The 16,106-nt window shown below is 38.9% G+C and overlaps 1 protein-coding gene across 1 annotated transcript; it reads right to left on the minus strand.

The window, feature by feature from the left end:
- Positions 1 to 122: 122 nt before the first annotated feature.
- FKBP3 (FKBP prolyl isomerase 3) lies at positions 123 to 14,615 on the minus strand. The gene is made up of 7 exons (XM_027111144.1): positions 14,455 to 14,615; positions 11,933 to 12,034; positions 11,253 to 11,360; positions 4,470 to 4,605; positions 3,911 to 3,978; positions 2,258 to 2,355; positions 123 to 463 (listed from the first exon to the last, which is right to left on the minus strand). The coding sequence occupies exons 1-7, from the start codon at positions 14,560 to 14,562 to the stop codon at positions 409 to 411; spliced, it is 675 nt and encodes a 224-aa protein (XP_026966945.1). The 5' UTR covers positions 14,563 to 14,615; the 3' UTR covers positions 123 to 408.
- Positions 14,616 to 16,106: the final 1,491 nt, after the last annotated feature.

Here is a 16,106-nt window from a genome sequence, read left to right on the forward strand (position 1 = left end):
AGATTTTAAGATGATTGTCTCTGGCAAAGCTGTCCAGACAATTTTACTGTTACTCCCAGGTTTGACGAAGTCTTAGTACTGGTTAACCTAATCAGAACATGAATATATTTACACAACACAAATCAAGACATAGGATAAATTTTTATTGAACCTTTTAGTTTACAACATGAGGTAAAAGGCAAGTCAGTTCTCTTTAAGTGATATTCTACACAGCTGTAGTAAAATATTTTAAACTTCAAGGATTTATAATGGATTACATTTCTTAGAAGTTGGGGATCAAGTAAACAAGTTCTAACTTAACTTCTTGTATTTTCCAGTTGACTCTTCCCTTAAAATAGTAACCAGTTCTAATGAGACACCTAAGTTTCTTCAAGGCTGTGTTTTATTGTTGCTGATGCCTTTACTATTTCAGTCAATATCCACTAATTCCACTTCAAAAATAAGTTTTGCATTTGGTGGAATTCTGTTGAAGAAGTCAAGGTAAATTTGATAAAACTTGCCTCTCCCCTTATTCCCCTTAGTGTAAATTAGAATTATGGGACTTCTCCGGTGGTGCAGTGCTTAAGAATCCGCCTGCCAATGCAGGGAACATGGGTTGGAGCCCTGGTCTGGGAAGATCCCACATGCTGCGGAGCAACTACGCCTGTGCACCACAACTACTGAGCCTGTGCTCCCGCGAGCCACAACTGCTGAGCCCATGCACCACAACTACTGAAGCCCACATGTCTAGAGCCCATGACCTAGAGCCCCCACCACAACGAACAGCAGCCCCTGCTTGCGGCAACTTGAGAAACCCCACGCACAGCAACGAAGACCCAACGCAGCCCAAAATAAACAAATCTATAAAAATAAATAAAATTAGAATTATGTGTATTGGATACTGGTAATTAACTCCAAAGGGAGGGCTTTATAGTTGACTCAGGGGCTAGTACATAGGAACCTAGAGGTTCCTAAAAGTATTTTTGTGAATGGAGGTCATAACCTGTCAATAAAGGCTGACTAGATAAATTCAGCTTGAACTAGGATCTTCCTCTCTAGTACTGCCAAGTTAGCCACTACTTGATGAAGACTGCTACTTAGTATGCCCCACCCCTGCCCCAAGTGATTTCAATCTAGCTGATTGTATATGTTACATTAAATCAAAGTTCATATGAGGTACTACCTGATATTTGCTGTGAATTTTCAGATGTTGAATTCAGATAACAGTGATTTTTATCTGACTGGTCTTGAGATACTTCACGAGAGGGAACTGCAGTTGGTCACGGGATTTTGATAGGCTGAGAAGGCGGCTATTATATTCCCAAGTAACTAATTGATAAGTCTAGAAAGGACTTCCAATTTTTTTATCCCCAAACTTAAGTCTGACTGGTCCAACTAGTTCTCTGGGAATGGAACCAACAACTAAACTACCTTCCTACTTAGCTATTGGATTGTTTTGGTCGTAATAGACTGGAGTCATGGGTCTTCTTTTTTTTTTTTTTTTTTTTTTTTTGTGGTACGCGGGCCTCTAACTGTTGTGGCCTCTCCCGTTGTGGAGCACAGGCTGCAGACGTGCAGGCTACGGACGCATAGGCTCAGTGGCCATGGCTCACGGGCCTAGCCGCTCCACGGCATGTGGGATCTTCCCGGAACGGGGCACAAACCTGTGTCCCCTGCATCGGCAGGAGGACTCTCAACCACTGCGCCACCAGGGAAGCCCGGCTCTTCTTTTTTTTTTAATGTTCACAAATTGGGCCTATCAGAAAAGTACTGTCACTAGTTGTAATCACAAATGCGTACACTATGATGTTGGACATGTGGTCTCCTTCATTTCACAACTGGTGATCCCCAACGTGTTCCATTTCTAAGCTTTGAGTACCCAATTAATTGCCTGAAATCATATGGAAGCATAAAATTACCATGAGCCATATCTGAATCCTACAGTTTGCTACAGTTGTTTGTATTGAGCATCTTAACTCCTTTAAATAAACCCTTCAAACATTAATAGCTTTTCAAAGATGGAAACTTAAACCTCAGTTTAGGTCTTGAAAATTAAGAGCTTATAGGAAGAAAAAAAGACTCCAGCTCAAGTTAGAATACTTTGTAACATTAGAAAATATTGTGTATATTGGAGGTGTTGACACAAAAGCATCTAAATATCAGGAAGACTGGTCTGGACAGGATCTCTGACCTAGAGGTTAACCTAGACAGCATTTACATACCTTCAAGTGATCTTTCTTAATGATTTTTCTTTTAATTACAAAGGAAAAAAGGATACTTAGCATCAGGCTGTCCTTTCTTTCCATAAGCCCATTCTGGTTCAATCTCCAGTCGAGCCTTTTCTCCTTTACTCATAGTCAAGAGTGCTTCATCCCACTAAAGGCAAGAACATAAAATCAAAACTAATGATACTTTACAAAAGGATGCAAAGCCAGAAGAAAGGCAAGATTACATACAAAGCATTCTGTTACAGGATTTCATGTCCTAAGGTAATGTCCTTGGGTGAGAGTCTCTAAATCTGTCCTTTATTTCCTCAATGAAAAAAGTTAAGGACACATTAAACAATTTTCTAGTGTAAATACTTGAACTTTTCAAAAATGTCATTTTGTACAAATTTGGATCTTAAAGCCAAATTACCAAAAACAATATGATGCAAGGATACAGAATATATTACTAATATACTCTGCTGAAATTAACAATTACATAAAGCTCAAATGATAGAGATCTGTCACATACTGGAAATTAAGAGTATGGTTGACTAGAACAAATTTACCAGTAAACATTTTAGTTACAGAAACAAAAATAGCTCAACCTGATATATCAACTTGGTATAATCAGATAGTAGTTAAAAGTGATTTTCAACTAAACCTTTAGTTTCAAGATGTTTTATATTCTATTTTGGGCTCTGGATATGATTGAACAATATTTTAGGTCTTACCACAGTACAAAGAATAACACATTTAGGGTCCTCATAACTGCATTTAAATAGGCATTTTGGTTATTAATATTTGACGTCCTGCTGTTTCATCTCCTTTTGTACTGTACACTGCAATGGTCAGTACAGCTTAAGCCTAACTTCCCCTTTTTTCAGAGTTTCCTTCTGTTACCTCTCACATGTAAGGGTGGGTAAAGGCATACTTAACATTTGAAAGATATTTTTGGTGTTTGAGCCTAAATTGTGAGAGGTGAGAGGGCCACAGGAAAGACTCCTAGAAGTTTCTATCAGTACTTTAGTGGAACAGATATTTTACCTTTCTGAATCATGTATAAGTGGTACAACAGCTATTTAACATTTTATAAGAATCAAATTTAGAAAGCCAAACATTCTGGCAATTACTTTACAAAGAAAAAAATAATAAAAGGGGCAGGCATGGAAGGAAATAATATTTGAGTCTCTATTATGTGCTTTAAGTTATACCTATTTAATCTTTTTTTAAAAAAAAATTTATTTATTTTTGGTTGCATTGGGTCTTTGTTGCTGTGCGCGGGCTTTCTAGTTGCGGCGAGCAGGGGCTACTCTTTGTTGCAGTGCGGGGGCTTCTCATGCAGCACGGGCTCTAGGCACGCGGCCTTCAGTAGTTGTGGCACACGGGCTTAGTAGTTGTGGCACATGGGCTTAGTTGCTCCACGGCACGTGGGATCTTCCCGGACCAGGGCTCGAACCCTTGTCCCCTGCATTGGCAGGTGGGTTCTTAACCATTGTGCAACCAGGGAAGTCCCCCACTTAATCTTTTAGCAACCTTGAGGTAGGCTGTACTGTCTGAGATCCAGAGAATGTAATTTGTGCCACATCAGTTAGCAATGATAACACTTGATTTGTGAGACTCGAAAGATTGTTTTCATTCTATTCTCAAACCTAATTCTTTATGTTACCATACCACAAGTAGCGTGTGCCAGAATATCTGCTGGTTCGTGGCCAGTTTTTACTTACTCCTCTGATAACTTTGCCTATCCCAACCTTAAAACTTAAAGGCTTGGCATTTTTCTTCTTCTTCGAACCTGTAAAACAGATTTTCTTTATAGTTAATAATGAAGTTAAGTTCCAATTGAAAAACACAGTGATTTAAGTCTTTAAATTGATTTCAGAACTTACCATGCTATGCATCTGAAAAGAAATAAAAATTCAGAAAGCCAAGTATTTCATCAAGAAAATTTTGGATGTAAAAATAATTATGGTCTAAAGTAGGGAGACGGAAAGGACCTATATTTACACCATTAAAATAACACTATTCTGCCTTTTATATTAAAATACAAAAGCCGGAATTTGGGGCATTAACAAAGTTTAGACTAAGCTTCCTTATTTTTTGCTTTTCAGTGACCAAAAGGTCTTCATTTACACCCAGCCAAGTAGTGAACTGAAAACCTTTTACAAGTAAATCACAGGTGTAAAAGACTTCCGGAAAAAAAATGACAGCCAAGAAAAAGGTACTGCCAACACAAATATCTGGCATGCCCTAAAGCCAAAGAGATAAGATTACATTTAGACTTACTCGTTTGAATATTAGTATCAAAAACAGTCCCATCCTGTAGTGTTCCTGTATACCAGCAGTGAACAATATCTCCCTTTTTGGGAAAGTTGGTTTTATCTCCTTTTTTAAGAACAGATTTTGTATATTTTGGTGGACCCTAGAAACAAACAAAAACAACACACACATAGAGTTGTTAATTCATGTCCTTTTTTTAGAAGGATGACAAAGAGAATACTTATACAGCCAACTGTGACCTAAGTCCAGTCACAAGAATTTCACAGATTTGGTAACAAACTATTTTGCCTCTGGTTCACCACTGAGTTAAAAAACTCACTATCTCATTTCAAGTCTGTGATGAGAATATTAGTAACTAGCACACCTATAATTTCAAATAACTTCCAGCTTCTTTGGAAACCTATGTTCTTTTGACAAAGAGTAATTATTCATCAAACCATAAAATGAATCCAGTTATTTTCCAAGGTTAGAAATATCATTACATTTTAATTCCTATAAAATTATAAGGCATTAAATCATTGTGACATCTTTTCAAAGATTTGAGTTGTGTTAGCACCAATAATTGGCATTACTAAATATTTAAATTATATCCAATTAGAATAAATACAAGTAATATTGCATCTGTTCCTGGACTTGAATTGAAAATAAGTTCACACAATGAATGGAATTATCTATAGAAATTACCATAAGAGGCATATTTCCTAGAACAAAGCAGGATTATCAGGGTCTTTTTTTTTTTTTTTTTTAAAGCTAAGGGTTAATCTAATCATTACTGAGGAATCAATGAGAATCAAAAGAATCAATTTCTTAGGTAAACTTAAGAATATATAGAATTTTATACTACAGAACATTCCAAATGTTTTACAGAAACTAACTCTCCCTTATGAGGTAGGTACTATTATTATCCCTGTTTTACAGATAAGGAAACAAAAGGATAGAGTGGATAAGTAACTTGCTTAAGGTCCTAGAGCTCCAAAGTGGCTGTGTAGGATTGGAAACCAGGCAGCCTGGTTATAAAGCCCAAGCCTTAACCACTTTACTACCTCTCAAGCACATATGGAATGTCAGGTATTAATACTAGTCATTTTGTTATGTCCATTCATTTAACCACACAGCAACCTGGCAGTTCTTTCCCCATCTTTTATAGAGAAAGTAGTGAGGCCTGGATAGGGTATAAAGCCCTATGCAATTCAGAGTGTTAAGGATTAGAACTTTCAGCTAAAGCTAGGCTGCCTCCCTAAGTCAGAAGAAAGTCACATCTATAGCTTGAATACAAAGTGTATTACAAAAGTAAGCATTAACTTTCTTCCTGACCCATTCCAAGCTTGTTTTAGTGAGACGTTACTTTAGAAGTCTACTGCTAGTAGTGTAAACTGGTGCCATCTCTTTGGAATGCAATTTTAAAATGTTAAAAGTATGATAATTCTCTTTATACAGATATATACTCAAGAAGTAATTTGAAACTTAGGAAAAAATCTTTATGCAGTTATTCCATACACTATTATACATAATGGCAAAATAAAACCACATATTTATGGTAATATAATAGTTTTTAGTAATGTGGAAAAATTCTTATAAGATTACAAGAAAAATCAGTAGAAAGTTCTACAGTAAAATCTCAACTTTTCAATAAATATACACAGAGAAAATATTCTGAAATGTTAAACATTCATTTCTAGGTGTTGGAATTATGTTTCTCTATCCTTTTCTGTTATATCAGAAAAATAAATGATTTTTAAGGAATATAGTTGACTTGACAAAAACTGTTAACATATATCCCAAATTTGAAAATAATTTTAACTTAAAGCATTTAAAAGCCACAAAATGAGGATGACAATATACGTATATTATGTGAGAATATCAGAATATCAAGACTTTATTAAAGAAATTACAGATAACTATTGAGTGGATAAGGTACGATTAGCAAATAATAGCCACATTTTAAAACTTAATGTTGGGCTTCCCTGGTGGTGCAGTGGTTGAGAATCTGCCTGCCAATGCAGGGGACATGGGTTCGAGCCCTGGTCTGGGAAGGTCCCACATGCCGCAGAGCAACTAAGCCCGTGTGCCACAGCTACTGAGCCTGCGCGTCTGGAGCCTGTGCTCCATAACAGCAGAAGGCAGCGACAGTGAGTGGCCCACGCACCGCGATGAAGAGTGGCCCCTGCTCTCCGCAACTAGAGAAAGCCCTCGCACAGAAACGAAGACCCAACACAACCAAAAATAAATAAATTTTTTAAAAAAACAAAAACACCAATGTCATTCCATTATTTTTCCCTTTGTTGTACCACGTTGCTTGGGCATGTTGTGTTACCTACATTAGAGGTCCTAGTATAATGCAAACACAATAAATTGGTGGCTATATCTCAGTCTTAACAGTAAAGGCGCAATCTGCCTACTTGGGGCCTCAATTTCAGTGTTTCACAAAGTGTCTTTTATGGATCACCCATTCCTTGGCATTGTTGGAAGAAAAGGGCCTAATTAAGTTTGGGAAATACTGCATTCAAGTTAAATATGCCTCTCTTGCATAACTTCTCAGAGCTAATTATGCATTAGCTAATATACACTGTGAAACTTCAAGTAGGAGACACAAGGTACAGCTTTTGATGACACATGAAAACAACATGGAACTTTTGGGACCTATAAAACACACTTTGTAAAATGGTGGATCTCATTTTGGGTTTCATTGCAAGAACCTGATTGCTTCATGGTGGGAGGTCAGATCAGTCCCAAGCTATCCTGGAGTTAATGTGCTTGAACGGACCTGGCTTTTAGGTAATTTCCTGGCTTTGCAGCAATTTCTTAGTCCAGAGTGAGGAAAAGAACTACATTCCTGAGACTGGGTCTGAGCTAGAAACTTCTAGACACAGATAAAGGAACTTTTGAGAGTAATCATCGTAGCTGCAATTAACTAGATCACGGCATAGCCTCTAAAAATGAGAGTACAGTTGACCCTTGAACACTTTGGGTGTTAGGGGTGCCAACCCTTCCTGCAGTCCAAAATTCATGTATAACTTATAGTTGGCCCTCCCTTTACATGATTCCTCCGCATCCATGGTTCTGCGTCCGCAGATTCAACCAACTAAGGATTGAGGGTCATGGAGTACTGCAGTATTTACTACTGGAAAAAATCTGCATATTATAAAGGACCCATGCAGTTCAAACCCATGTTGTTCAACGGTCAACTGTATATTACATAATTATTCTCAATTCAAGAAATATTTGAGCATGTTCTATATGTCAGGAACTAGAGATACGCAGCTGAGCTGGCAGACGTGGTTCTGGCCCTCACTCTAACAGAGAATATAGGTGTGTGTTAGGAGACCTAAAGAGGAAGCACAGGGTGCCAACATGAGAAGGACACAGTGACGTACTCCAGTATAGGCTATAGGCTGGGAGAGGGTTCTCTGAAGTAATGTTTACACTGTATCTTGAAGGACAAAAGAAGGTCACTCAGTAGAGGAAGGTTTACAACAGAGAATAGCATTTTCATAGCAGGGAAGAGCATGAAAATAGTAGTCTGCAAGGTAAGAATGAAAAGAGAATGGTATGAGATGAGGCTGGAAAGACATAACACATGTTAAGAATCTGGGTTTTTATCTTTAGGTCACTGAGCAACCAATTACCAGTTTTAAACAAAGAAGTTACAAAATCAGATTTGTGTTCTAAACAGATCAGTTTGATCTAGTTGAGGAATGGATACGGAATCAAAAGTGGAAGTGGGGAGACTTGATAGGAAGAGGTTAGTATAGTAGTCTAGGTCTATGCTGCGGTGCCAACATTGAGGATGACAGAAGATGAGCAGTTTTGTGATATACATATGCAGAATCAACAGACTTTGGTGATGATTATATGTAAAGAAGTTATGAAGGATGAATCTCAAGTTTTTGGCTTGAGTACTTTTACAGTCACTTCTGACGTCTGAGTGTGAGTTCCTGACCTAACTTATACTTTCTCTCCTGTCCAATATTCACTCATACTTGAAAACTTTCCTCAACACTATTTAATACATAATAGGTAATAAATATATTGACTATGACTGATTTATTTAAAGTCTAGTAACAGCTATTAGACAAGGTTCTCTGCATTAAGATGAATAAGTAGAGGTAAATAATATAGATAACCATGTGCTACAGAAAGTTTTGGCAGTTATGTAAAGTCTGGGATGGTAAAAATTTCAAAGGAAGCGATGAGCCGATGACCTGGGTCTTGAAGGGGACAGAGAACTGACAAATAGGGAAGCTGAGAGGAGAGACACACTAAGCAAGAAATAAAAGTATGGACAGTTTAGTAGACAATGGGCAGACATCTGTGACCGAAGAAGAATATTTCTATAGAAGTAGTAAATACGGAGCTGGGCAGGGGCCAGATATTGGAAGGTTTTGAATGCCAAAAATGCAATCCAATAGAAAAACAATGAGTCACAAATGTAATTTTAAGTTGTCTAGTTGCTGCATTAATATCATTTCAACATGTAATCAATATGAAAATGTTGAGATATTTTACATTAAAAAAAATCATATTAAAACTTCGAAACTGCATATTTTATACTTAAGGCACATTTTAATTCGGAGTGGCCACAAAGTGCTCAGCAGCCACGTATGGCTAGTGACTACTGTACTGGACAGTGCAGCTCTAGACAGTATAGAGTTATTGAAGATTTTTGAGTAGGGTGCAGTTTGCAAAATATTTTAGAAAACTTACTAGAACAGCCATTTTGGGGCTGAATGATGACGAAAGAGAATGAAGGCAGATTAGTGACTTTTCCCACACTCCAGGTCTGAGGCCTTGGAATGCTTGAGAATCAAAAAGGAATGGATGAAGATGTGAAAAAGAAGATGTTTGAGAGCCTTAGATCTGAGGGAGACATGAAAAGGAAAAAGAAAACCAAAGATCAGAGAACTTTTAAACTGGGAAGAAGAGAATGGTTACAACTATGTATGTTAATATTTTGGTAAAATAGAACACAAGAGTATATAATGAGAAAGGAATAAGAGAAGGTTGAGAACTTCTGGAAAAATGTCAAGTAGTTTATGTGGATGGGGAATTGAGTGAGGGATAGTATGAAAGCTGCTGAGTAGCAGTGAAACTAGAAACCATGCCTGTCTGATATTAAGCTTTAATTTATACAAAGCCCAGTAAAAAGTTTGATGATTATTTTTCTTCACAGTACTTGCTCTGCAGTCCTGAAGCATGAACAGGGAAAGCAGACAGCAGGGACCAGCAAAGTACTGGTCAAGAAGTTACGGAATCTAGGCAGGAAGACAATGAGTACATAAAAAAGAGGGCTCACACTGACCAGTTAAATGAAATGAAAAGACGTTTTAAAGAAAACGATATAGTTTAGGACTCTCACGAAATCTCTCTAAACTGCCTCCAGCCCTTACAGCTTTTACTTTTATTTGTAATGCTCTTTTTCTTAATCTCTTGATATATTATCTGCTACCTCATACGTCCCTTACTCTAGTTTTCTGGAATACTCTTTCTGGAAGATGAACTATGTTGCCAACTGCTTTTGTAAACCTTCTAATAATTATACCTCTATTTACCTTAGTAGCTGCTCAATATTCGCCCACTATATAAAACATTTATCAAATTATTATTATTGTCACTGATACTAACACTGCTAGGAATGAGTGAGCTTAGTTGTTAGCAAGATATTATCAAAAGTGGCAAGATATTAATCAATTTAGCTCTACTGAGGCTTTTCAAAGAGCTGTCCTTAGCTCTACTAAGTCTGTCCATTTACAGAAATAGTTTTGTTTTGTTTTTTTAATGGAGACACTGGTGGAAAAATGTTTTATTTTTTTGAATTTTATTTCATTTATTTTTTTATACAGCAGGTTCTTATTAGTTTTCCATTTTATACATATTAGTGTATGTATGTCAATCCCAATCTCCCAATTTCAGAAATAGTTTTATCTAGCTCTTCAAACCTTGGTACCAAAATACAAAACCTGGGCTGGGAAAGATGAGACAGATGAACCCACACCCTGCAGCCAGGCCCGAATTAAGTATTTATATTGCCTAGGACACCATGTACATCAGAAAAAGCTAAAAATAATCAAAAGGAAGTTTCTTTCACTCAGTCCAACTTGGCTATAGAATAGGCCCTTAAAATAGCTTTGAAAGCTCAGAAGTTCTGGCCAGACATAGAGGCAATATAAAATACAAAGCTAGGGCTTCTCTGGTGGCACAGTGGTTAAGAATCCGCCTGCCAAGGCAGGGGACATGGGTTTGAGCCCTGGTCTGGGAAGATCCCGCATCCCGTGGAGCAACTAAGCCTGTACACCACAACTACTGAGCCTGCGCTCCAGAGCCCACGAGCCACAACTACTGAGCCCATGTGCCTAGAGCCCGTGCTCCGCGACAAGAGAAGCCACCGCAATGAGAAGCCCGCGCACCGCAAGGCAGAGTAGCCCCCACTCACGGCAACTAGAGAAAGCCCACGCGCAGCAACGAAGACCCAACGCAGCCAATAATAAATAAATTAATTGATTAAAACAAACAAACAAACAAAAAAACAATGTACTGATTTGGCCCTATGAGTGAGAACATGTTTTTTTTAAAAAAAAAAAACTAGAGGTATTTCACAGGAAAGGCTTACTAACTGTAAAGCACTGGTTCTTTTTTCCTTATTGAGTACACCCAAGGGAGATAACCCACTCCATATTAGTGTTTGGCTCACTGAAAGTGGCCACCCCTTATTATGAGAAGTCAGTGCTGTAAAGCAAATACTTTTTCTCAAATTCACATGCGAAATCAAGTAAGAATACATTCTATACATACCTCATCCAGAGTCTCTTCAGACTTGGTTTCTTTGGGTTTATCTTCATTAAGCTTCACATTTTTCACCTGCTCAGACACTTTGCTTATACTTTCAGTACCCTTGAAACGCTGTAAGGAAAATGGTCTAATGTTTATCATATTCATGTCTGGCTAAGAACAAAGGAAGAATCTTATATTAAGCATTTTAATCAACAAATTATGAATCTCAAACTATCTCACAAAATAAATTCTGTAATGAGACCCGTAACCTTTAGAAAGACCAATTCAGACTCAGAGATATGAATAGTATTCAATCAATTCCTTAATAAAGATTCTCTTTTTTTTTGTGGAAGGTGGTCATTTCATAGTTAACATATATTGGAGAATTTCTTAAAATTTGCTTTTCTAAAGGCTCAGCCTAGGTCTAACCAAGAGTTTAAATACATTAATGAAATGCAACTTACTTTAGATTTGTAACTTTTCAGTGTCCTTAAAAATCTGTTCCCTTTCAAAATATCAAAACATCCTGCCATATTACAGATTAGCCATGCTAAATGTGATAGTCCATTTATGATTATAGTTAAGAAAAAGTACAGGTGGAAAAATGTCAACATATTCTGCAAATAAATGCATTTAAAGCTTCTTTTTGGGAATAAAATATCTAAAATGATATTTTGGTAATAAAATGTAACAATACTCACCTTACTTTCAAAAAGATGGTTATAGGCTGTAACCAAATGGTCCTTGTTAGCTGTCTTGGCCACATTTTTAATGTTTCCTAATAACTTATGTTCTGCAAGAAACTATAAAGAAAAAAAGCTGGTTAGTCAAAATAATTTCCCTCATGTAAGAAAGGGTCTAAAATTAGAAAATGAACTTTTGAGTTAGAAATTATATTTTCAATCATACTATTGATAAAAGAAATGAAACATTACATTTTATACTCTACTTCATAACAAAAATAAGATTTAAGGAATATTAAAAAAAACCATATTGGGTAATTATAAGAAATACTCAAAGATTAGAACTGTAATATTGCATAGTGGTTACACTGGTGTGTACTAACCCTTTTCCCATCATGGAACTCACGGAAGAGCACACTTACACAGCAAGCACATTTTGGTAACTGGGCAAAGCTGCTCCTGGCAGGATGTTACTTGGCCCGTGCCCTGGGAGCCTCTAGCCATGTTGGGTATTAATATCTTGACGTATCTGTAACCCATTCTTGGCACACCCAGAAACACTGTTACACAATGCTGGATATATAGTGTTCAAATGTATAGACTGTGGTGTCAGACCATCTGGGTTAAAATCCTAGCTGTCTGATTTTAGACAAGGGACTAAGCTTTCCTAAAGACTCAGTTTCTGCATCACAGTGAAAGATTAATAACAGCATCTTATGTCAGAGGCTTCTTATAAGGGTAAATGTAATAAACCATTTCCAGTCATACAGTAAGAACTCAATACATATTACCTATTTGATTAATAATGTATTTAATAACTCTAACAGTAGAATTCCATTTCTCTCAAATATAAGACTAAACTGTCAGATGAATACTGAAATACTACTACTGAAATATCAAATCATCAAAATCATGTACCTTCATCTCAAAATCATGTACATGTTTTCCTTACTTTATTCTTCTTCCTTTTCTACTTCGTGGTCCTTGCTTGATTCCTCATTTTGTTACCTTCCCAAAGTTGTCCTCTGGCATCTTTTAATCTTTCTAACCTTCTAATCTTACAATAAAGCAGTTTTTCTGAAACAATCACTATTGCATTTTTCTCTCTCACGCTCAGAGAGAAATGTTCTAAATGATAAAGGCTCATGGGAAAGGCTATTTTGATTAAACAGAAGCAGCTACTTTAGCACTGTTGTGATTTCTTCAGCAAGTTTTCAGAAAGATATCCAAAATATAAACATCTCCATGATATCTTATGATCAATAAAATAGTGACTGTCAAATATAGGTTTACATATGTGAATGAACACTGGAAAATATGCATGTAAAAGATTGGCATATTAGTATTAGTATCTTAGTATTTTGACAAGCCAAGTCTCTTGAAATTGTCCAACGTGGGCCAGTTTTACATTAGATTCCACCTTGGGATGATTTGTTTTATAAGAATTTGATGAATATAGTACAGTTTTGAGGCATTACACGTTAATAAATGATATATCTACTCTATTGTTTCAGTGAAATGTGGATTGGCTTAAGAGAAAATAATTCCACTAAAATAGTAAAATGGTATAAAATGGTGTCTCTGAGGCATGGTCTTTCATTTTCACACTTGTATCCCCAAACACTGAGTACGGTTCTTGCTGTAGATGTTGTATAAGTATTTGTTGATGTCAGAATTATTATTCAGGAGGGAGATTATTGGAAATTAAGTTAAAAACCGTAGATAAAGCACATTTAGACCCCTGCTATTTCTGATAAGTGGGAGATGCTGCGGGCACACAAACTGTACAGTTGTTCTGCAATTTAAGGAGATATGAATTATATTAATTTCCGAAGGAAAAGAAGCCGTCTGACAAAAATAACTTGTGACTACGGAGAGTGGTTAAGATGGAGACTGTGCTGAAAAATGCAGGGCGTAAAAGTAGGAAGAATGCCAAATAGATTTCTTGGTTTGTTTATAACAATGGGAGACCACTGTACCCGAAATACTCATGTAACTCCCCTAAATATACAGGTGAAAAGGTCATTTAAAGGATCGATATTTTAAAAGTTAAACAGCAAGACTGTAAAAAAATCACAATTATTAGTGTTCAGTGCTTGGTAATTGATGAGAAAAGCAAATCGCACCATCGTTCCCACCGAAATCTTCACATCCCTTCTCATTTCCCTAACAGCCCACACTCCCCGCCAGGGATCTATCTCACGCAAGCCTCCAGTCCTCGGGCCCCCGTCTCAACCCCCAAAATCTACTGGGTTCCTTTTTTTCACAGCCTCCACCTCACTCAAGCATCTCAGTGAGGTTCTAAATCTGCTACTGCTGCGTGCCGCAAGAGGTAAAGTTGCTCCACCCGCCCAAGTAGGGCCGGCCCGAGGGGCGGGAGCGTGGCTCGGGAGCGCACGCGGGACCTCTCCGGCCTTCCAGGCCACCGGCCGCTGGAGACGAGGGCGGGGGCACCGAGGAATACGGAATGTATGGGCATCTACGGGGGGGTGAAGTGTCCCTCAGCCGCACCAGCCCGGCCGCCCCGCCGCCTCCGGTACCGAATCTGAACCGTGATCCTGCAGAAACTTGATAATGTCCTTCTTAGGGAGCTGCTCGCTGCGCAGCTGCTCCACGGTCCAGGCCCGCTGTGGAACGGCCGCCGCCATCTTCCCCCGCTGCCTCCGCTTTACTGAGCCAGCCCGCCTGGGTTCGGCATCGCCCCGCCCCAGAGGCGTGGCGCGGACCCTGCTCGGAGCTCAAGCGGGCGGGGTCACGGCGCTACCCAGCAGGATTGGGGCCAGTGTTTGAGTGACGTTAAGGCTGTACTCCGCGGGCCTCTTTGTTGAGTCCCGGGTAAAACCGGCCGATGTGGCCCCGGCAGCGGACTACGCAGAAAGCCGCAAGCTGTCAGCTGCTCATAATTGGAACCCTTGTGAGGCGACGACCTCCGATAGTAGTGATTGTTTACCAGCCATTACCCACACTTGTTTATTACCGACAAGCTGCTATGCATTTAAAGTCTTTAATATGTTTAAAGGAAACAAAAGCATTCAGACATCTAATCTCATTTTATCTAGTTCTAGCCTAAAGATTCACATCTGACTTGGCTCAGTCCTTGTCCATCAGAACAACCTATATTCCACCACTTTCCTTTTAAAACTCACACAAATTAAACTAAAATACAACCGGTTCCCTTCCCCCTCCCAAATACAAACATATGATAAACAGCATGTCTAAAAGCAAGTCCAGACACTTGACCATATAAAACAATGTAAAGTGGCTACACGCAGGATGGCTCTTGCTGATGGTGGCGATGAGGGGGTGACATTATTAGTGGTCCAAACAACCTCGTGATGTGTGTGTACTTTTCCTCAATACACGAAGAAACAAATCTACAGAGGTTACTCGAGGTCGCCACTTTTAGAGGGGAGAAGCCGGGAATTGTATCCAAGTCTGAGGTAGAGTGCTATCGCTAGAGTAGAGTATCACCCCGACGCTTACTGCTCTATATCATTTATGAAGATGTAATGGTGGAGCATCAGGACGCCTTGCTTTTTTTCCCTTAGGATTTTCCAACGAATATCAGGACCATACCATTCACTTCCCTTTTAACAATACAAAATACTAAGATAATGGGGCTTCCCTGGTGGCGCAGTTGTTGAGAGTCCGCTGCCGATGCAGGGGACACGGGTTCGTTCCCCGGTCCGGGAAGATCCCACATGCCGCGGAGCGGCTGGGCCCATGAGCCATGGCCGCTGAGCCTGCACGTCCGGAGCCTGTGCTCCGCAACGGGAAAGGCCCGCGTACCGCAAAAAAAAAAAGATAATGCGTTGCCACTCCTGAAAAAGAGAACTGGCGTTTTGTTTTCTCAGCCTGGATAGAGAAATAAGACACGTTATTTAATTTTATCTAAACATGTTTGTTTTTCACCTCATCTTCCGATTTAAAAACATGGCCAACCACAAGGAATAAGGCAAGTTAGACTCTCAATAACATTAAGTTAAAAAAGAAATGGGTAGGGCTTCCCTGGTGGCGCAGTGGTTGAGAGTCTGCCTGCCGATGCGGGGGACACGGGTTCGTGGTCCGGGAGGATCCCACGTGCCGCGGAGAGGCTGGGCCCGTGAGCCATGGCCCATGAGCCTGCGTGTCCGGAGATTGTGCTCCGCAAGGGAGAGGCCCCAACAGTGAGAGGTCCGCGTACCACAAAAAA

Source organism: Aethalodelphis obliquidens, unplaced genomic scaffold (genome assembly GCF_003676395.1).
Source record: "Aethalodelphis obliquidens isolate GAN/ISIS:26980383/991018 unplaced genomic scaffold, ASM367639v1 scaffold10, whole genome shotgun sequence".
Classification (NCBI taxonomy): domain Eukaryota; kingdom Metazoa; phylum Chordata; class Mammalia; order Artiodactyla; family Delphinidae; genus Aethalodelphis; species Aethalodelphis obliquidens.